The sequence below is a fragment of the Capricornis sumatraensis genome, chromosome 2 (assembly GCF_032405125.1).
Source record: "Capricornis sumatraensis isolate serow.1 chromosome 2, serow.2, whole genome shotgun sequence".
Taxonomy (NCBI): Eukaryota; Metazoa; Chordata; class Mammalia; order Artiodactyla; family Bovidae; genus Capricornis; species Capricornis sumatraensis.
This window is the reverse complement of record NC_091070.1, coordinates 132,804,497-132,826,832: the sequence shown is the minus strand read 5'-3', so window position 1 is coordinate 132,826,832 and position 22,336 is coordinate 132,804,497. Positions and strand designations below refer to the sequence as shown.

The 22,336-nt window shown below is 53.6% G+C and overlaps 1 protein-coding gene across 1 annotated transcript; it reads right to left on the bottom strand.

Moving 5' to 3' along the window:
* Positions 1-9,925: 9,925 nt before the first annotated feature.
* Positions 9,926-21,778, bottom strand: INKA2 (inka box actin regulator 2). The gene is made up of 2 exons (XM_068966722.1): positions 21,753-21,778; positions 9,926-10,774 (listed from the first exon to the last, which is right to left on the bottom strand). The coding sequence occupies exon 2, from the start codon at positions 10,772-10,774 to the stop codon at positions 9,926-9,928; it is 849 nt and encodes a 282-aa protein (XP_068822823.1). The 5' UTR covers positions 21,753-21,778.
* Positions 21,779-22,336: the final 558 nt, after the last annotated feature.

The window sequence follows — 22,336 nt, the reverse complement described above, 5'->3', positions numbered from 1 at the left end:
TGGAAGTGCTGACACACATAGAATGTGTGTGTGAGAGAGAGACAGGAGTCAAAGATGGCTCCAAGATTTTTGGCTGATAAGGTTGTGAAGGTTATGACGGGAACAGGTGTGGGAGGGGAACAGGAGCTCCATTTTGAACATATCACGTGTTTAAGACTGTGTCAGATTCTAGAGTTGTACAATAGGTGGTTAGATACGAGTCTGGCATTCAGAGAAGGAGGTCCGAACAGGACATTTACATTAATATTTAAGAACATGAAGCTGAGTAGGATCACTAAGATTGCTTATTGTCAGAAGAGACCCACAGACCCCATCATGAGGTTGGGAGATGAAAAATGAGCAAAGAAGAACACGGAGGTCACTGGTGACCTTGATGGGCCATCAGTTGAGTGGTGGGGGACAGTATCTGGAACACATATAAGAGAAAATGGAAGGAAAGACAACGGAGATGTCAAGCATGGATTACTCCTAAGCTGGGTGAATCTGCACGCGTGTGTGCTAATAGTAGCATGGGCAGGTATAGTGGCAGAAGGGAAACAGCATGTGGTGTAGAAACTGGTAGGTCACAAAGAACTAATAAAAGTACCATAAAGCAAAGTAGCACAAGAGAGATGCTTTCTGTTCTGGGAGATGTGAAATGCTTCAAGAGAAGGCTTTAAAGGGTGGAATCTTCAACAGGTGAGATGGGGTGGGAATGTTACATACAGGCTGATTTCAGAAAAAAGCGAATGCAGAAAAGGAACCAGGAGTGATACAGTTTCAGTTGGTGTTAATGTAAGAGAGGCTGGAGCCACATGGTGACAGTCATTGAAACAAGAAGTCAGCAGCTAGTAGATTGAGCTAGGCAGATAGCAAGCACATAGCATCATATGGGTGAGTCCTGCAGAGGGCAGGCATATGGAGATTTCCAGAATGGAGAGGATGGCAGTTGCAGGGTGGTACGGCTTACTCTCTAGGGATTCTAGTCATCTTCCCAGCCTTCATTTCTCCCTTCATTTTCCCTCTTTCTCTAATGATGATGATCTCAGTCATATGGTTATGATCGTTCCCAAACAAAACTCTGTTTAGAAGGGAACCAGCATTAACACTTCGAGACTTAAAGACTTTGGAGAGGACTGAAGAGTGAAGTCTCTTTTTTTGCTTTGTATTCCTCCGTTTCACCTGACATAAGTCTGCTCCCCTCAAAACCTTTGCTACCTGGTGGGCATGAAGTAAATGTTAGTTCACACCTTCACACGCTCCCAAGCTCTCCTTCTTTACTGTTATTTCACAGCAGGAAACAGCAACCCCTCTGGCCCTTCCTTTCTCTGGGGATCTACCATTTGAGTGAGAAGGCTCTTCCCCTATCCACCCCTTTCCCCCCCAAGATCCCATCATCCAGACCTTCCCTTGTGGGTAAAAAGCAAAGCCACAAGCCACAACTTTGTAGCCCCTGTTCACCTTGCCTTTTGCATCACTAGTGTCTTTCCAGTTGGATGGGTTGGGAAATTTGAAGGAGCCACCAGGATTAAGGGGGTCATAAGTATGCAGTACATGATGAGAAACGCTGGGCTGGAAGAAACAAGCTGGAATCAAGATTGCCAGGAGAAATATCAATCACCTCAGATATGCAGATGACACCACCCTTACGGCAGAAAGTGAAGAGGAACTAAAAAGCCTCTTGATGAAAGTGAAAGTGGAGAGTGAAAAAGTTGGCTTAAAGCTCAACATTCAGAAAACAAAGATCATGGCATCTGGTCCCATCACTTCATGGGAAATAGATGGGGAAACAGTGGAAACAGTGCCAGACTTTATTTTTTGGGGCTCCAAAATCACTGCAGATGGTGACTGCAGCCATGAAATTAAAGGACACTTACTCCTTGGAAGAAAAGTTATGACCAACCTAGATAGCATATTCAAAAGCAGAGACATTACTTTGCCGACTAAGGTCCATCTAGTCAAGGCTATGGTTTTTCCTGTGGTCATGTATGGATGTGAGAGTTGGACTGTGAAGAAAGCTGAGCACTGAAGAATTGATGCTTTTGAACTGTGGTGGTGTAGAAGACTCTTGAGAGTCCCTTGGACTGCAAGGAGATCCAGCCAGTCCATTCTGAAGGAGATCAGCCCTGGGATTTCTTTGGAAGGAATGATGCTAAAGCTGAAACTCCAGTACTTTGGCCACCTCATGTGAAGAGTTGAATCATTGGAAAAGACTTTGATGCTGGGAGGGATTGGGGGCAGGAGGAGAAGGGGACGACTGAGGATGAGATGACTGGATGGCATCACTGACTCGATGGACGTGAGTCTGAGTGCACTCTTGGAGTTGGTGATGGACAGGGAGGCCTGGCATGCTGCGATTCATGGGGTCACAAAGAGTCGGACACGACTTAACAACTGAACTGAACAGTCCTCCTATTCTGGAGAGTGGGACTTGGAATTGTGGAACTAGGTTGGCAAATTGTGGAACTCGGTAGGCACTGGGCCCTGCCTGCCTTCCTGGAAGAGGATGCATTTAATGGGGAAGTTTAAAGAAGATATTTGATCCCTGTATTCCTGGTAGGGTCCTGAAACAAAGACCAGGAGCTTTGGAATTCTTTGGCCCCTTGAAATCATGGATGCAGTTGTACCTGACCCCTTGTTTTCTGGAATATAAATTGATATACTTGGACTGCAAATCAGGGGCTCTGACAGGAGCGGGATTCCCTAGGTCAGTCCTGGCGCAGTGCACATGGAAGGCTTCAAGTGACTAGTTGGGGGCATCAGGGACGGAGTTACCAGCTTTGGCGCGTCTGCTCAGGGAGCAGAGTCTATGCGGGGATTTCGTTACTGTCCTCACACCATTTGGAGGAATCTGTTGCTTCTTGCTTTTAAAAAAAAGTCTGTGCCTGATACCCTCCCCTTTCCCACCACATCTCCACAAACAGTTTGCATGCGGCCTTGCTGGCAGCTCAGCCCCTGGGAGACAATGTCTGGAGGGTGGCCAGTAGTAGGACTGGAGGTAGGGAAGGCGCTCAACACCCACCTCTCAGCTTCCTTCCCCCTTGCCCCACCCTGACCCTCCACAGTCACAATGGGGGAAGGAGAATCAGGCAGACTTGATGTCCCCAGGAGGGGTGGGGACCCCTGGCGAAGCAGGTTAAGAGAAATTCCCAGGGTACACAAGACTGGGGTCAGATGTTGCCAAAAGGGAGAAGGAGATGAGCCAGGTCAGGAAGACCTGTGGAGACAGAGCAAGTAGAAAAGGAGAGAACTTGGAGGCTGGGGTAAAAGCCACGTCATCCAGGATGGAGCAGGCGTGGGAGAGAAGTGACTGCGCTCACCTGCAGGGCCTGAGCCCTGGGTCCCCGTGACAGCAAGCTAGGGCCAGGGCGCGGGCAGGGAGGGGGGCCAGGGCTCCCCAGACAGTCAGTGTTACAATAGAACTGGCCTGAGAAGCCAGTATGGAGATGCCAAAGGAACAGGCCAGGGACCCAGGGCACCGCGCAGCAGCTTGGGAGGGGGTTTGTGATGAGGAGTGTGCTCTCATGGAGGTGACATGGGCCCAGCTCCCCTCTCCTGGGGAGTGAACTGAGGAGTGAGATTTGGGCCTGGGTAGGCAACTGAGAGGCTGTGACTGCTGATCTTTTCTAAAGCAAGAGATGCAGGAGCTGGGCTCAGCCCACTCCGGGGGCTCCCTCTGAGGGGTGGAGGTCATGTGGAGAGGAATGGGGAAGAGGAGTTGCTGCCCTGGAGGTATTCACAGTCTGGGCTGACTTACAAAATAAGTCCCATGTTTGGGTGCAGGCACGGATAACAGCCTCCAGGGAGGGGTTTGCACAGGAGATGCCCTTTAAACTGTAGCGTGAAAGATGAGTAACAAGTCAGCCGGCCTGAGGCAGTGGGCAAGGTAAGTAACAACAGGTCAAAGACCTAAAGGCATGAAAAAGCCCAAGCTTGGAACAAAGTGCTCACCTCCCTAGAGCGTCAAGTGGGGGGATGAGAAGTGCCCAGAAACAAGGCTAAGCAAGTCCGTTGGGGCCTGTAGGGCAGGGCTGGGCCTGTGGACGACCACGGGAGACAGGACAAGTGAGGATGAAGTCACAGGATCCCGAAGATGCTTCCTTCAGATCCCAGGCAGCGTTTCCTCCCAGCTGCGTGCTCCAGCACCCCCGCCCCACCCCACCCCACCCCCAACACACACACCCCGCCCCCGGCTGCCTTCAGCAGCAGGAGGTAAGGAAGGGGGCTGAGGGAGGCACAGGAGGAAGGGGAGAGCAGTAGGGGAGTGACATGTGCAAAGCGGAGGGAGCAAGAAAACAAAACCTGATTCTTCTCTTGGATGGGGACACCCGCCCCCGCAAACCAGGTGCCATCTGCTGTGCCCAAACGCCCTCTCCCTGGCCAGAGGGAGGAACTCGAGGGCAGGACCAAGGGCCTGGGTGGTGGTTGGGAGAAAGGCAGAGGTGCACAGCATGCAGGAGGTTGTTCTGGGCAATGATTTCTGTGTCCCTGGAACAGGGTGGTTGTCTTGGTTGGTGGGCCAAAGAACGGGCAGATGGGGAATGGAGTCTGTGGAGAGGAAGCCAGGGAGTGTGGCCACTGCGGCCTGAGACCTGTGGTTCAGAGATCCTGACCCCTCCTCGGCCCCAGGCCCAGTCTAGCCAACAAGAAGGCCAAGTGGGAGGTGCAGTCATGGCCCCTTGTCAGATTATTCTGGCCCCAAGCACTGTGTGGAGGAATAGGTGCCCAGGAAAGGCTCCCTCCCCCTTTGTTCCTTGGAGACCTCTCTCTGACCAGTAACAAAGATGCTTTCAGAGAGTGATGGGGGCAGAGTGTGGGGTAGGGACACTTAGAGGGCCAGGAAGAAAGAGGAGGGCTCCAGTGGGGGACAAGAATGTGGACTCTGTTTTAGGGACATTGGAGAGACTGACTGAATTGGGATGCCCTTGTGTGCATGTATGTGTGCTTGCCCTGGGCTTTGGGGGTGTATTGAATACATCTGGGGCTTGGTGGTGGTGGGTGGAGGGAAGTGCCAGAACTGATTGAAGGGCACAGGGAGAGGGGCTTGGAAATAGGTCTTCTGTCAACCTCAGAGGGAATCTGGGAACGAGGTTTCACCATCCTGTTTGTTTTAAGTGTTGGGTAGGGGAGTCGGGGCTTCCCTGCTGGCTCAGGGGTAAAGGATCTACCTGCCAATGTAGGAGACTCGGGTTTGATCTGTGGATCAGGAAGATCCATCCCCTGGAGAAGGAAATTGCAACCCGCTTCAGTATTCTTGCCTGGGAAATCCCATGGACAGAGGAGGCTGGAGGGCTACAGTCCTTGGGGTCACAAAAGAGTCGGACATGACTTAGCAGCTAACAACAACGAGGGGAGTCGGGCATCCTGATAATAGCAGGAAGAGGGGACTGCAGTCTGGGGTCCTGGGCCCCTGCTTTGTACTCTAGAAGGGTCTGCCAGGCCCTTCTAGGCCAGCACCCTTCCCCTGGCGGCACCAGCCTGAGCTGCTCATGAGGGGTAGGACTCGCGGAAGCCTCCCTCTCACCCTGTCAGAGGTAGTGGATTCTGGGAAGGCAGCCACAGCCAGGACCGTGAAACCCTCAGGACTGCTGCCGGGTGGGGGTCGGGGGGAAGGAGAGCTGTGGGGCCAGGCAGGGACTCCGGCAACTAAGGCCTTAAAGAGCACACAGATGGGGGCCTGACTTCTTCAAACCATCAGAACTTGGCGCATTCACCTCTCTAGTCCTTGCCAGGAATGCGAGGGCCCTGAGGGCTTACTGTGAGGGAGAGCTGGGGTGTGGAGGGGAGGAGAGTGTGCCCTCCAGCACATCCTCAGGCAGTGGGGGGTTTTCAAGCACCATTTCTGAGCTCAGCCTGTGCTGGGTACCCCTCCGTGCCCAGCCTCCCCACCCCATCCCACCACACACACACACACACACACACACACACATATCCTTCCATGGGCAAGTGTAAATTGTTTGCCGTTTGGCCAACAGCCCAACTGGGTAACATTTTTACAATGTACAACATGTTTGCACTTACTGTCTTCTCTGATCCTTGCTATAATCCCGTGGGGTAATAGCTGGGGATCAGACAAGGCTGTTTCCTACCTTTCAGCTTTTTTGCCCTGGATCACACAGTCAGTGCCTGAAGTGAAGGTCGGTCATCCGATACGTACTGAGCTGCTCTGCTCAGGGTTCTAGATCTGGAGGTGCCTCAAGCCGTCACATCTCCCAGCAGCCCTGCATGATCTCTGTTTCACACTGAGGACAACGAGGCTCAGGGAGGTCAGGCAACCCCGTTGAGCTTACCCAGTGATGGGCAGACGGTCTCCTAGCCCTGCTCCCCAGAGAGACAGGCTGTGCTTCTGTCTCATGGAGACGCTGTAGGAAATGTTGCTGTGACTTGGCAAAGATGAAGGGTCCCCCTTTCTCAGGGATGTGTGGTGGGGACAGAGCTGAACCAGGCCTCTAGTCCTCAGGGCAAGTTTGAGTTCAGATCTCACCCTGAGGGGTGGTGCAGGGGAAGTGCTGGAGGGAGACGGACCTTCTGGGAAAGAAGGGTCCCAGGCCTAAAGAGATGGGAAGACGAAGGAGACCAGTCAGCCCTCCGGCCATACCAGCAGGGCCTCTTTTAGCTCCTACTTGTGCTCAGGGATAACCTATAGACACACTCTGGTCCCAGGGCCACAGAGTGGCCCTGTGGGGCCCCGAGCAGATGCCTGAGCCAGTCAGGGGACCCCTACACCTGCCCAGGGAAGTGGGCCAGGGGTGAGGCAGGCCCCATGCCAGGGAGGGTATTAAATGAGTTCCCAGCTAATTTGCATGTCCTAATCTGCCATAAAATGAGCCCCAGGGGCAGCATTAAGCTGTCCGTTTCTCTCTACTTCCTTCCCCTACTTCCCCTTGCGCACACGGCCCCCCACATTCCTGTATCGCTTAGGCTCCACGCGTTCCGTTTACCTGTCCCCTCAGTGTCAGTAAAATACAGTCTCCATCATTTCCCCAGCAGAAGCCCAGAAGAGGAGAGAGAAAGAAAAATAATGGAGCAGCAGGGGGACACAAATGAATCGACCCTAGTCTTTCATCAGCCAAGCACGGGATGGGGTGCTAGCTACATGAGCCCTGTCGAGACCCAGGCAAAATTCCGCCGCCGCCACAGGCAGCCAGCATTCCATCTATTCTCCATGCGTGGGTAATGCGGGGAGGACGGGCTTTGTTGTTGTTCCTCTTGACTTGGCTTTGGAGTAAATATGGGCAGTTTGTGGGGTGGTGTGAAAGCTCTAGCCTGCAAGTGAGTTGGAATTGTTTCAATCCCAGCTCTGGCACCTGGACCCTGGGCAAGTTGCTCACCTTCTCTGAGCCTTCTCCGTGTAGTCAAGAGTGACAGCAGCCACTTCCTGAATGTGGTCAGAAGGAAATAAGAGCATGAAGATGACAATGCCCAGCACCTGTGAATTTGTGGCAGCAAATGTCACTAGTTGCTTTGTCCTGGTCCAAATTACAGTGAGTTTTCATTCCCTCGGATCCTTTCTGGCTCACTGATGGTTTACGAGTTGCTTCTTCCTGCTGGATCCCTTGAGTCAGGAATACTGGGTCCTTGTCATTGATCTGTTGTTGGTTCCGACCGCAGTACCTGGCATGGGGAGCTGTTGAGAAAGTTTTGTTCAGTTGGTCTGCATTGCAGTGACTGGTCTACAAAGCAGATGAATGGCCAAGAGGTGACTTGGTTTCCTGTAGGATCATAGCTGAATCAGAGTTGGTGCCTTCTTGTGTAACTGCTGGGTAGCTTCCGCCCCAGGCTTTCCTGATAGCTCAGACGGTAAAGACAGCTCTGCCTTCAGTGTGGGAGACCTGGGTTCGATACCTGGGGTAGGAAGATCCTCTGGAGAAAGGAAATGGCTCCCCACTCCAGTATTTGCCTGGAGAATTTCAAGGACAGAGGAGCCTGGTGAACTATACAGTCCATGGACACGAGTTGGACACGACTGAGCGACTAAGCACACAGCAGTTTCTCCTTCACCTAGCAGCCCATGTCTCCCTATCTCAGGACTTAACAAATCAGTAGGTGGAATCTCTACACACACACCACCCTCCACCGCCCGAAGCAGCCATGGCCAATGAGCCTTCACCTAGGTTGGATTTCGGATCTCTGTGGAGACATAAAGGATGGGTGGGCGCTTGCTCCTTCAGAAGGGGCTAGCTTGGCTGGCAAACTCCAAGGATAAGAGAGGAGAGGACAGGGGTTTTGGGTCCAGTCAGCCCTGGATCAAATCCTGGTTCTTTCATTTGCTAGTAATCTGATATGGGCAGCTTACATGACTCCTGAGAGCCTCCATTGAATGACCAGGTATTAACAATACCTTCTAGGGTTAGTTTGAAGTTTGAAGACACGTGTACCACTGCCTGGCAAATAGCCAGCTCTAAAAAAAGAGGCGGGGAGGGAGAGGGAGAAGCACCTTTCCTCTTGTAGCTTCCATCACCCAGAACTATACATCTACCATGTGATTGCGTGGGAATTTGAGGATGACCCTAACCACCTCCCAACTAGAGCTGTGGGGCTGCTCACGCTAAGCCCCCTCCCTCCATCTCTCCCCTGGGGGTCCAGGATTCAGGAAGAGCCTTTTTTTCCTCCACAGTTTGCTATTAAATGCTCTGAGGGCAGGAAGGCAGCTTGCCTCTAATTGCAGCTGTCGCCCCCCACCCTCATCAGGCAGAGGGGAGTTCAGCCAGGAGAAGGCGAAGGAGGAGGAAGGGAGTGCCCTCCTGGGCAGGCTCGGCCCAAACAGGGACCCACATTGTCTTTGCCCAGCCCGTGGGTGTTCCCCACCCAAGTGGGCGGGCCCTGGATCTGGTAGCAGGCTCTCTGGGCCACGTGCCCAGCAAGGCTATAGGTGCAGCCTCGGTGCTGGAGCGGAGCCGCTGTCCCCCCACCGCGGATTGTTCTGGATGAGGGGAAGATGAAGCCTGAGTGTGCATTTCTTCTTGGCTCACCCTCACCTTGCTGGTGAATTTACAGGTTCTGGTGCCCAGGGTGGGGGTTGTGCCCCAGGAACAGGGTGTTGCAGAAGGAGTATGTGGAGTTCTAGTGCCCAGCATCTGCTCTTTAGTCAGCCACTGCCTGCAGCCCTTCCTTGGATGGCACAGCATATCCAGGCTTGCTTCCTCATCTGGAAATTGGGAATATTACCTGCCTTTCTTGCCCATTTACAAGGGAGATCATGGATATGGAAAGGATTCCAAACATTTAGCACGCTATACAAATACTGGCTTTCTTTCCTGTGCTTGTGGAAAGGCGTGGGCTTCCCCATGCACTCCTTATACACACACTCCTTATTCAGCTGTGGCCCAGGGTCTGGGGATGGGCTGAAATCTCAAAGGCAACAGAAGGCAGTGGGGTGGGAATTTGCTGCTCTGCTCCCACTCCCAGGAGGGCTGGGCTTTAATACCTGTGCCTGGAGCAGTGCTTTGCCAAGGAAGCACACGAGCCTGGGGACACGAGAAACAAGGTCTTTATTGGCGGCACCTCTGGGGAACCTGAGGCCCCAGTGCCAGATCCATGCAGAATGTTTAAGTGAGGTCTTTGGGGGCACTGAAGGAATGTCAGATGGATTTCCTGGTCTCCTCCCTCAGGCCCTCCCCTGCTGTTACCTCCAGCCCGGTAGAAACACACACACACACACACACACACACACACACATACACACACACACACACACACACACACACACACACACACACACAGTGTCTCTCTCCCTCTCTCTCTCTCTCTGTCCAGGAGCTCTGCCCTCCCCCACCAGCCAGTGCCTGCCACCTCTCCCAACTACAGGCCTGTCAACCCAGCTCCAGACCCTCTTGCTTCCTCTTCGTCCTGTCTTGGGGGAAGGGACCCCGCCTGGCCTCTTTCCCAGGGGCCCAGCACTGGGACCTGGCCCTTTGGGGTTCAGTCACATTTCTGTCTCTAGGATTCAGACCCAAACAGCTGTGTTAATATCAAAGCCAGAGGGTGAGGATTCCAGGGCCTTGGGGCAGCCGGTGGAAGCATTCTCCCCTCTTCTGGGCTCCGAGGCACCTGGGAAGGGGCAATGTCCAGAGCCCTTGGAATGGCTCCGCTTCTTGACCTTCTGGGAGCGTCCAGCTCGGGGCTCAGAGGCCGTGGGTGTCACCCAGCCTGGTTTCTCCTTCAGCAGCCGGTCGCGGTCAGGCCTCACGCTACGTAAGAACTTCCTGAAGATGTTTGCTGTCAGGGCGAATCTGCGGCCCAGCTCCCGAGGCTGGCCCCTCCCTCCTTTGGGCTCTCCCGCCTCCTCTGTCTCACCCTTTTCGCCACCCTTCTCCAGTTCTGGCAAGTCCAGCCAGTTGCCCACCAAGTCCGCAAAAACGTTGTCACCTAACACCAGAGGCTGTCGATTCCGGCCCCGGGACATCAATGTGGAGGTCCAGTCATCGGGTTCTGCCACCTCTGGCCCCTGCTGGGCACAGATCTGGGGCTCTGGCAGCGGTGTCCTGGGCGGGGTGGCCAGCTCCCTCCCACACACACTCCTATGCGACGGAAACTTGGCGCTGCTGGTGCTGCCAAGAGAAGCTTGGTTGGAGGGGGAGCAGGCCCCAGGTCTGACAGGACCTCTGCCACCCTCCCACTGAGGGGGCTCGAGCTGTGTCCGGGGGCTTTCGGGAGAACCTGGGGCAGGACCCCCTCCAGAGATCTCCAGCTGCTCCAGGGCCGTCTGCACCTGCAGGAGCTTCAGTTCTTGCAGCGCCCCCATCATACAGTTCATCTGATCCTGCAAGCCATCACCCACTTCCTTCATGGACATCTGCAGGGGAGAGAGCACAGGGCCCGTGAGCCAGGGGAAGGGTTGCTCCCCAAATATACACCTCCAGGGTCACTCCAGCCTGCCGCTGACCTCGCCTCTGTATGGCCTAGATAGTGCAGATCAGGACTGGGAGCGGAGGAGTTTGGATTAAGGAAATAATATTAATGGCAGCTGACTTGCTAAGGCAGGCACAGTCCTAAGCTACATATAGGTTTACACATATGCATATGTATAAATTAATCGAAATTTAATCTCTCCAACTACTCCATGAAAAGTGTTCATTGCTCAGTCATGTCCAACTCTTTGCGACCCCATGGACTATAGTCTGCCGGGATCCTCTGTCCATGTGATTCTCCGGGCAAGAATACTGGAGTGGGTTGCCATTTCCTTCTCCAGGGGATCTTCCCAACCCAGGGATCAAACCCAGGTCTCCTGCACTGCAGGCAGATTCTTTATTGTCTGAGCCACCAGGAAGCCCACTCTATGTGAAAGTGAAATTGTTCAGTCGTGTCCGACTCTTTGCGACCCCATGGACTGTAGCCCACCAGGCTCCTCCGTCCATGGGATTTTTCCAAGCAAGAATACTGGAGTGGGTTGACATTTCCTTCTCCAGGGGATTTTCCCAACCCAGGGATCAAACTTGGGTCTCCTGCATTGCAGGCAGACACTTTACCGTCTGAGCCAATAGTGACTAATACTGTTCCTATTTCACAGATGAGGAAACTGAGGCACATAAGTAACTTGCTCAAGATGACATAGATAGTAAGAGGTGGGGCCAAGATCAGTGTGAGGGTACAAAACCTTCTGTGTCCATCTGTGTCCTCTGTGTCTCTGCCTGCTTCTCTTTAGCCTCCACGAGACAAGGATGACGATGACAATAACAGTTTGTGAGCAGTTACTGTGAACAGGACTTGAGCTAAGTATTTTGTGCACACCATCTTGTTTCATCTTTATATAAGCCCTAGGAAGTTGGTATTATAATTCTCATGTTAACAGATGCAATAACCACAACTCAGTCTGAAGTAACTTGCCTAAGGTCATCCAGCTCATGTTCCTGGGATTCAAACCCAGGACATCTTACTCCCAATGCTAGCACCACCTCAGGAGGGCTGGGCAGTGGAAGAGGGTTGAGAGGAATGTTAGGGGAAGAGGAGGAGCTCAGAGAGTAGGCCTGGGGTTTCATTTCACTGCTGTTCACATTTGGCTGGTCAGGAGAGAGATAAGGAGCCAGGAAGCTTCTGTTTGCTGAGACCTCTGCCCAGCTCTGGGGCTTCCCATGTGGCACAGTGGTTAAGAAACTGCCTGCTAATGCAGGAGACAAGGGTTCAATCCCTGGTTCGGGAAGATCCCCTGGAGAAGGGATGGCATCCCACTCCCTTGCTTGGAAAATTCCATGGACAGAGGAGCCTGGTAGGCTGCAGGACATGGGGTCACAAAGGGCTGGACACGACTGAGCAACTGAGCACGCACACATGCTGCTCAGCTCTGCCCAGCCCTTCTCGCCCTCCAAACACCTGTCCTCTCTCAGCTGCTCTGACTTGGCTCCAGCGCTCTTCCTGTCTTCTTGGCCCAATTGGCTACACTGCCCTCGCCAAGAGAGGGGACAGGGTCCCCAGCCCCGTTGTGAGTGTCTAAGGCCCGAGCCCCAGGTGCCAGCTGGAAGGGGCTGAGAGACTGACTTGGGTGAGGGCCCAGTTTGGAGGCTGGGCAGGGGATGTTGCGTCTGATAACATTCACAAGGTTCCCGTCCCCGGGGCCCAAGCTGCCTTGGTCCTGCCTGCTCCCTCTCCAGATCTGCTCAAGTTACAACAGCAAACCTCATGTGAGGGGACCATCTGTTTCTTAAGCCCCCTGGAGACCTGCAGGGATCATTTTACCTCCCAGCCTTGTCCTAAGGCACAGGGCTCAGCCCATGGGGTGTAGGGCTGGAGGGGCTCAGAGGGGAGCACAGAGGCTCTGCAGCACTGTGCTGGCAGCTGACCCTCTGGTGCTTTGGGGTCAGACCCGCCCCTGCCAACTTTGGCTTTGGTAGGGGTTAGGGGCCCTGGCCAGGCTTCCCTGGTGGCCAGGCTCTCCAGAGCCAGCGGTGCTAACAGACTGTGGAGGACAGACCATCCCTGAAGCCAAGGAGGCCTTGGCTGAGTAAAGAACTGCCCACACTCAGCACCTCGCCCAAGAAAGAGCAAGAAGTGGTGGTCAGGCCTGAGAGCCCGGGGTCTGCCAGGCTGCTGGGAAGCATGCTCCATCTGAGCAGTGGCTCAGCAGCTGGAGACACAGGCTGTGGTGTGGCCCGCATGTGCAGGCAGCCTCGTGCTCTGTCTCCTGTGGCTGCCACCTTCCTGACTCCTTCCTTTGGGGGGCAGCTTGGCCACAGCTGGAGACCCAGAGCAGAGTCAGGAGACTCTAAGCCCTGAACCAAACTCCTTAGGGTCCCTTCCCGGCAGACCGCTGCTCTGACTCTCCTATTTTTGTCCCCTCCCTTGTACACTCACCCCAGCCTGGAGCCTTGGGGTCAAGTTTGGCTTCTCCTCCCCGGCTCCTGTCCCCGGATGCCGCACATCTGTCCTACTCTCTGCAGTGCAGCAGGGGCCTCATCGCCGGCCTTCTGGCCACCAAACCCCAGACCGCCAACCCTCAGAAGCACAATCTGCTCCCATATACACCCCAAGCTCTCATCAGAACCTCTTCCGTGACACTTAAAATGCTCACCCCTCTCAGAACCGCCCCGGCTCTTCTGTGCGTATGAGTGCTGCGTTGTTCATGAATCACTCATTGAGCATCTACTTCTTGGGGGCAGAGACTGAGGTCTGCACACCAGTGTGTTACTCCAGAACCCAGCCAGCACCTCTGAACCATGGAGTACCCCCGAGTCACCCCTCCTGGATTGCTTGCTGTCAGACATCAGTCACTACTCAGGGAGAAAGAGTCAAGGATGTTTCTCAAGGTTTCATTTCACCAAGAGGCACGGAGTCGGAGCTCGCAGGCTTCCTTCCAGAAGGCTGAACACAGTCCAGATCAGAGGCGGTGGGAGGAATGAAATGACCCCATTCAATTTCTTCCAGTATGGAAAAATCCTTAATAACTCTGACATTTTGTACCTTTTTTTCCAGTGAGAATGAATGTGTGGGTAAAGTATGAACTCAGGGCTGCCCATTAAAAAGAGGCCCCATTTAAGTAAGAGCTGAAGTTACAGCCCTATGGAAAACGATAGTGTTCTGGTTAACATCTTGGGTACTGGAGACAGACGGAACAGGGTTCAAATCCCAGCTCTGCCATGTAATCTGGTCAGGCTATTTAAAGTCTGTCTTTTAATTTCTGAGCTCCTTCCTGGTCCAGCTTTGAACAGATGGCATGATGTAATGTGTGTTTATATGTGGCTGTTTTCTTAGTTTAAGACTTCCTAAGAACTTCCGCCCTTTTCTTCCTCAGTGAACCTTAACACAGTAGTAACAGTGGCCCGATCTAACTGGCCCGATCAAGGAGAAACGTCTTGTCCAGTCCCTTCTCCCACCCTGGCCCCACACAGAGGAAGGAGGGGGTAAGGAAAGGGAAGCCTCAGCAGCCCCCTGCCCACTGTCCAGCCGGACTCAGTCAGCTGGCCATGGAGCGCTGACATTGGAGGGGAAGAGGCAGCTGTCGGGGCTGAGAATGGAAGAAGGAAGGCCGAGTCTGGGAAACAAGGAGGCCAGGGGGCGTCGGGGAGGTCAGAGCATCCGCTGGGGCCTAACTGGGAGGCGAGCTGCTGTTCCCAGCAGCCCCAGGGGAGTGATGTCACCCAAGGAGAAAGAGCCAGAGGGCAGGCTGCTGTCTTCCCCAGAGCGTGGGACGTGATCGGATCCCAGGGTGTCTCTTGCCGAACAGCGACAAGAGAGCGGTGCTGGGTGGCTGTAAAAGAAAGGGGCCGAGTCTGAGAGAATCCTGAGCTAGCAATGAACAGCCAGTCCCCATCTCCAGGCTGCAGGTGCTGAGCTCCTCTCTGGCCTCCCGCTACCGAATCACACCCGACTTCCCCCAGGGCTCAGGCAGAGAAGTCACATGCATGTGTGTACCCAGTCGTGTCCGACTCTTTGTGAACCCTTGAACTGTAGCCCGCCAGGCTCCTCTGTCCATGGGATTCTCCAGGCAAGAGTACTGGAGTGGGTTGCCATTTCCTCCTCTAAGGGATGTTTCTGACCCAGGGATCCAACCTGGGTCGCTTGCATTTCCGGCATTGGCAGGCAGATTCTTTACCACTGAGCCACCCTGGGAAGCCCTGGAAAAGTTGCAAGACGGTCAGCTCACACACACTCGTACATGCCTGTACACACGTGTATGCACACATGCACAGAGGTAGCCTGCTCCCCCACCCAGCACAATATCCATGACAAGTGTATCCTGTGTGAATCCTTTCTGAGAAAGGTCTCACCGCCTCCTCGCATCCAAACCACCCCCACAGTCCATCTCCCGCCCCCAGCACTTCCTCTAGAAATTTCTTTCTTGCAAACTTTAGTCTGTCCCGCTGCAGTCTAAACTGGCCCTGGCTTCCTCCCTGGGTCAGAGCTGGATGCCTGCAGGGCACCCCAGTGTGTGCAAGGAGCCCCATGCAGTCCTGTGGGAACCTGGGTGCTCCAGCTGACTGACTCGGCCACTCAACATGACACGGACTCACCAACCTTTTGTACTTTGGTCTGAGTGTAAAATAACCCCTTGCGTGTGTGCAGCACTTGCTCTGTCTTCTACGTGACCGTGACCACAATTACTAGGAGGCTGTCAAGGCAGGTGGAGTTATCCCCACCTAACGGATTAGGAAACTTGGGATCTGGGAGGTTTGTTTTCTCCCTCAGTGTTTGCCCGAACACAATCCCCTAGACTTTCCGTCATGATTTCATCATATCTATAAATGACCTAGGCTCCTATTTAATACTTTAATCTGTTCATGTGAATAAATGTTTTTATATGGAAATTTATATGAAACGTATATCACTTTCCATAAATAGATGGTAACACTTTCTTTCTCTATTTAAAACTAAGTTTTCAGCTGAGTATCTCCTGATACCTTGAGCACCTCCAGTGGAAACACTGATCCATAGAATGAGGTTCCAAGGTGGATTAGGGGGAGGACTGGATGCCACGCCTGGCCGGAGCTTTCCATGTCATCATAATCCCTGAGTTCGCAGCCTCGTGGGATTGTTGGGAGAAGAAACCAGCACTATCAGTGCAATGTGTAAGGGCAATTTTATCATCACACAGGGAGGAAGAGGACGAAGTCTTGGAGGAACTCCAAGACCCAATTCAGTTCATTTTCACGGAAGGCATCTCTTTACTGACTCATCTGAAAGAGGAAAAGAGGAACTGCTTGCCTGGGGCTGAAGGGGAAGATGCTGCTGGGAGGCCAAACCCCACCATCCCAGCCCTCCAGCCCTGAGCGCTCAGTGCGTAGTGTGATGTCAGCTGTCCGTGGACAGCTCCCCCCACTCCTTGGCACTTGCTGGGCCTTTTGTGGTGTGGGAGGAGTCAGGATGGGAAAATGTAACACCAGCATCCTCGGCAACCTTCCCAAGCCCTCTCCTAGGCCCCTGACTGATCCCACAGCTGTGCCCTGCATCTATCCATCTCACGCCCTCTCCCAGCTCAGCCAGAATCCTTTGACACAGGCTCCAGCTTTGCCCACAGACCTGGCACTGTGCCCTGCTTCGCTCCCCCCACCGCCATTACTCACAAGATCCCCACACAGTTCCTTTCAACCCCTCTGGAAGCTAGAAAGGGGTTCAGGGCCGGAAACGGGAAAAGCCCCACTTTTGCCAAGTGGCCCATTCTGCAGCTCAGTGAATAGGGACCTTCACAACCCGCTGCTCTTGGCTGGAACTCTCAACAGGAAGGTAAAGCAGAAACTGTGCCAAGAGCTGGAGGAGGGACGGGTGTGAAATGCATGAGCCCACTTTCCAAATGAACAATCTACTGGGGGGCCATGTGCCTGGGCAAGAGGCAGACAGACTGAGAGAGGAGCCCAGTCTTGCCCCTGTAGGGAGCTCAGCTCCCAGCCTTACTTTCCCCGTCCAGCTTTAGCCCCTCTCCACTGCAGCCAATTAACCCAATTCCTTGGGCATCCAAGGAAACCCAAAAAGCTATCTTCCTTTTCTCCTTTCTGATTTGGGTCTTCATACTCTACTGCATGGACTCTTGTAGTAACCTTCTAACTCATCTTCCTGCCTCAATTTCCTCCCTCTCCTGCCATTTCCACCCCCTACCACCTGCTAGATCCCAAGGTACATCTCTAATTACTCTAATCACGCTGCTCTGATCTTTTCACATATGGAAAAGATCAGACTCTTTAGCATGGCATTCAACCCCCCGACCCCCCCCACCACTACAGTAGTCTGCTCTCAACAGCTCTTTCAGCCCTGTTGCCATTATTCCTCTACATATACCCTATTTTCTAGCCAAACTCACATAAGTCTTCAAACCTCCCCTCTAGACAGTCTTCAAACACCCCTATGCTTTCCATCTCTGCATCTTTTGGTCACATCACTTCATCCTCTGCCTGAAATGCTGCTTTTCTCCTGTTCCTGTCCCTATTTATCCCTCAAGGTCTGATTCAAATGTCACCTCTTCCATGAAGCCTTCCCTGATCTGCTAGCTGGAGGGACTCTCTCTCTCTCAGAACACTGAATGCATGCCTCTCATCAAGCACGTATCCTCTATTTCTGTGCAAGAGACCTGCATGCATATGCTAGCTCTGAGTGTGAGATCTGCAGTTAGACTGGCTGGGTTTGAATCCTAGCTCTGCCACCTATCAGCCCTATACTGTGGCCAAGTCACTTCACCTCTCCATGTCTCATTTATCAAATGGGAACAACAGAACTACAACTTCTCAGGGCTGCTCTGGCAACTGACATAATACGTGAGCTATCTGGCATATCATATCAAAACTTGTGAACTGATATTAACAGTTAATAATTATATTAACAGTAATATGTTATTATTATCACTCCTATTAAACTGTAAGTTCTCAGAAGGCAAGATCAGTGTCTGTTTATATTTGTAGCCACAGTACTAGTGCCTGGAAAAGTGCTTTAAACATAGTAGGAACTCAGTAAGTGTGTTCTGAGAATGAAAGACACACGCATACCAGTCTGATTAGTTCATCACGGTGAGGTTACCAAGTGCCTACAACACATCAGGTACTGTGTCATATGCTAGGGACACACAGCGGGGCAGGCACTTGACATAATCTTCACAGTAGCTCTATACAGTAGGTATACTGTTTTTATTATTATTATCTTCATTTCTTGGGATCTTAATTCCTTGACCAGAGATTGACTACATACCCACTGCAGTGGAAGCACACAGTCTTAACCCCTGGACCACAGAGAAGTCCCTAAAGTAGGTATTTTTTTAAAAAAGACATTTTACAGATGAGAAAGCCAAGGCACAGAGATGCCAAGTAATCTTCTAGGGTCACACAGAGCCAGGATTTGAGTTCAGTTGGACCTGGAGACCCCAAACCCTGTGCTCCATGCTCTTCCCACTGAGCACACCACCCCACATAGTCTAGTCCAAAGTCATCTCACCCTAGATCTAACCATCAAGGGCGATCACACTATGAGATCCTTTGCAGAAGCTGTTTTCTGCCTCAGGAAGTTTTGCTCTTTTGCCCCAAGGGCTGGAGGCTGTTCTTAAATGTATCTGCTCTATCACCTTCTTATCTCCTCCTTATTCTGCCTTTATGCTCTGGTCCTCCTCCATGTACCAGAACCTCCTAAACTTGTGGCCACTAGTGGCCAGACAACTGCCTTCTAGGAATAAGTTTTCCTAGAAGGACCTTCCTGGCCTGAGAGAAGTCTCCCTGCTGCTTTACCATGCCTTGGCTAGGACTGACATTCCAGAAGCTGACTTTATCAACTTCCTCCTCCTCCAGGAAGCCTTCCCGGCCTGACTATACTTGACTCACCCATTATGCACTTTATTTACTCTTCTACACTGATCTGAACTCATGAGCGACACCCTGTGAGCATCTTGTATCTGCTTCCTCTGTGTGCCTGTGTCTACCCCATTTGTTGGGTGCCCTCAAGGGAGCAGCATATAAGGAACAGCTGGGTCCAAGGCCCGTGTTCAGGCAGGGCCCCTCTTTGGCTGCTGGAGTGGGGAGCGATATATTCCCTACTGAATAGTTACAGCCTGACCCTCTCACCCTAATGAAGACGTGTGTCAGCTGCTGCTACTCTCCTGCTACATTTCAGCCCTGAAACCAGATCCCCATCCTCTTCTGAACAGGGGGAAAGGGCTAGTCCTATAGACATCAACCTAACTAAGCCAGAATCCCCCAGTCCTCAGCCTCCCTCCAGAGCTCACTTGTTACAATGCAAATTTTCTGCCTCAGAAAATTGAGAAATTCTGCTACTTCGGTTTTGCAGGAACAGACTCTTCTTGTCTAGATCTTCCGGGCCAAGGGCAGGGCCAGGATGCAAGAGAGGAGCTCAGAACACCCTCAACAAAGATAATTTCACAATTTATTCTTCATGTTTCCTTTTCCAGCAGCTTTAACCCACAGAGTCTTCAGGACATATGTTTCTTAAAGGGGATTTAATGGCATAAACGAAATTAGAACTTGACTAGTATTAGGTGAGTGCCATTCTTGGGCACACACTAAGTTAAGGCAAAGCCAAGCAACACACAGTCCCTCCTGGGTGGGAGGGGAAGATTCTGCCTGAGATGAACACACTCACTCACACACACACACACACACACTTTAAGCTCATCACACATATTAAATATAAGCCTTTCCCGTGCCATCACAGACCTTCCTAACCCAGCCACGACCAAGCTGCATTGAATTCAAACCCCAAAGTCCTTAGAGGAGCCAAAAGGCTGAGCCTGAGCTAATAGCTCCACTTTCTCCTTCACTCCCATTGGGAAAACAGAGGAACTGCGATTTGGCTCCGTTACCTAAGCCCTGGGCTGAGGCGTCAGGGAGTGAACAAGACTCTGATAGCTCTGCCTGTCACTCTACTTGGTCTCCTTTCTGGGCAAACTGGCACTGGGGAGGGGGCGGAACACCACGGGTGGAGGAGGGTGCAGAGCTCTCCCATCTGAGTGTCATTCTGGGCCCCAGGCCAGGCATTTGGCTTCCTCTCCAAGAGAGGCAAAGGCTGAAGCTGCTCAGACAAAGGGCCAAATGAAAGCTAATGGGGAGCTGGGTGACTTCAGCCTCTCCCCTGCCTCCTCCCGGGGACTGGGGCTCAAGTCCTTGGCAGGAGAGGGTGCAAATCAAGACCTGGAGCTCAGCTCTGTTCAGATTCCTGCTGCCTCTTTTATTCTCCTGGCATCCACAAGCTGTCTTCCTCCCCTCACCACCTCCCACCTAGGGTGCTCTAAAAAATGCAAATCAGTGGGATTTTAAAATCCAAGCCCATGCCAGGAACACCCACAAACCCTCTATTAAGGCAGATCCTGAGGTGGGTGGTGTGGTCCCAGATTCCAAGCAAAAAAAAGAGGATTCTGTTAGATTCTTTTCTTGACTTGAGTCTTGGACTTCAGACATCCTCTTGGTGACCTTGACTTTTCTCTCTGGTATTGGACAAATGAATGGGAAAAGTCAGAATTGTCTATGTGTGGGCTGGGACCAGCCATCCCAAACTGACATGGAAAGCATGAGAAAATGAATATGGGAAGGGACATGATGGAGACTCTTCCGTCCCTCATCTAAGAAGCAGTCCCCTGCATAAGGTTCCCATCTGAGTGTGTCACCACAAAAAGGGCTTCAGGAGGAAGTCCCAGAGAAATGGAGTGGGACAGACAGGAAGAGTGCCTGGGCCACTTGACCAAGAAGAATCAAAAGGGACACCTGCTGCTGTAAGCTTCCCCTCCTCCCCAAGCTGGCCCCTGACACAACTGCCAAGCTCCCTCCTCAGTGTGGAGAGTGGGAGAGGCTGTCCGGGACTCTGGAGAGCACGGGCTGACACTTTCTGGATCCAGGTCTGTTGTCGTGAGCCTGGATGCCCCTGGCTCTGAAAAGTAAGAAGAAAAGGGACGGGAGAAAAGTGAGACCGAAAAAAGGTCGACTGCAAGAGAAACAGACTAAAAGGGACAGAAAGAGACGGAGGCAAAGCCCCAGGAGAGCCTGCTTGACAGGGATGGGCGTGGGGGCCCAGGTGCGGGGACGTCCGTAATATCTATCTGAATTCTGGTGGTGGAAAGAACAAGAGAGGTGGCAGGTGTGAGGGGGTGGGATAGAAAGTCGGTGAGAAGCAACGTACCGCCCCACAACGGAGTTTCAGCGGGGCGCCCCTCTCCCCGCTTGCGCGATTTCCATCCTCGCTCCCCACTCCCCCAGACGGTGCCACTTCTAGCCCCCGCAGCCAGTCCTCTGCACGCTCGCTCCGCACTCCCCAAGCCCAGACCTGACATCTGGCTGGGCCTCCGCTCTCCCGCTCGCGAGCTGCCAGGCGGCGCCCCTCCTCCCGCGCCGGGCCCTCCCCCGCGGGTCCAGCTGCCAGCCCGCTCCCCGCTGGCAGGCAAGCCCAGGCAGACAGCCGGCCGGGCCTGCCCCCGCAGCCGCGCCAGCCCTGCCAAGCCCGGCCGCCAGGGTGGGGGGTGGGGGTGGGGGCGGCGGTGCCAGCTCCCCTCGAGCAAGCAGTCCCCGGCCGACCTCCTGCCCCGGACAGGGTTGGGGCCGCGCACCCTCCTCCCGGCTCCCCGCGGCCCTGTGCGGCTCCCGCAGCCGGGCATCCGCGTCCCGGGTGCGCCCTCTTTGCTCCCTCGGGATCTCAGGACGCACTTCGGTCGGGACTGGCTTGGCTCTCGGTCCCTCTCACTGGCTCCTGACTGCCTCCCGCTCACACAAGTTTGCTCGCGGTCCTTTTCCCTCAGGACAGGTCCCGTGCTCCGCCTGCTAGCAGTGTCCCCTCCTCTCCTCTCCGGACCTCCTCCGCCCCGGCCAGGTAGGTACCCGTCGGGGCGGAGCAGCCTTCCCGCAACCCGGCGCCTGCTCCGCTCTTACCAGCTCCTGTTTGAGGCGGCGTAAATAGCAGTCCATTTCCCTGCTCTTCTGCCTTATGCGCCCATTGGCCGGGCTCGGCTCCACGAGAAAGTCCCGGGGTGGGATCACTGGTCCCACTGAACCCGCGCTCCAAACACCCTACGCTCCGCGCCTCTCGCAGCGCTGAGCGGAGGCTCTGCTCCCAGGTCTGGACTTGGAGCCACTTCCCCTCCGCTAGCTGCGCGCGGTCCGTGCTGGGGGCGGAGGGAAAAGTGGGACAGCCTATGAGAACTCAGGGGGACGCCTTCAGCCAATGAGGAGAGCGCACAGGGGGCGCGGGCTGGGCGACCGTGGGTGGACCCTGGGGCGGGTGTGTGTGCACTAGGCGGAGACCTCCGCTCCTGAGGGCCTAAGCTAGCACAGGCGACGCCTACCTGGCCCCTGGCCTGCGCAGCGGAGGGGGGTATCGTCACGCCAGACTGTACCGACGTCCCCCAACAAATTACGTGACCCTCCCCCCCACAGAGAGCGCCCAGTCTTAGGGATGGGCATTGGGTACCAGTCTCGGAAGAAGCTGAGTGCCTCAGTGTCAACCCAGTTTCCCA

What these genes read in the sequence shown, in the direction of transcription:
- INKA2 (XM_068966722.1), bottom strand. Translation starts at nt 10,774, where the DNA reads ATGTCCATGAAGGAAGTGGGTGATGGCTTGCAGGATCAGATGAACTGT.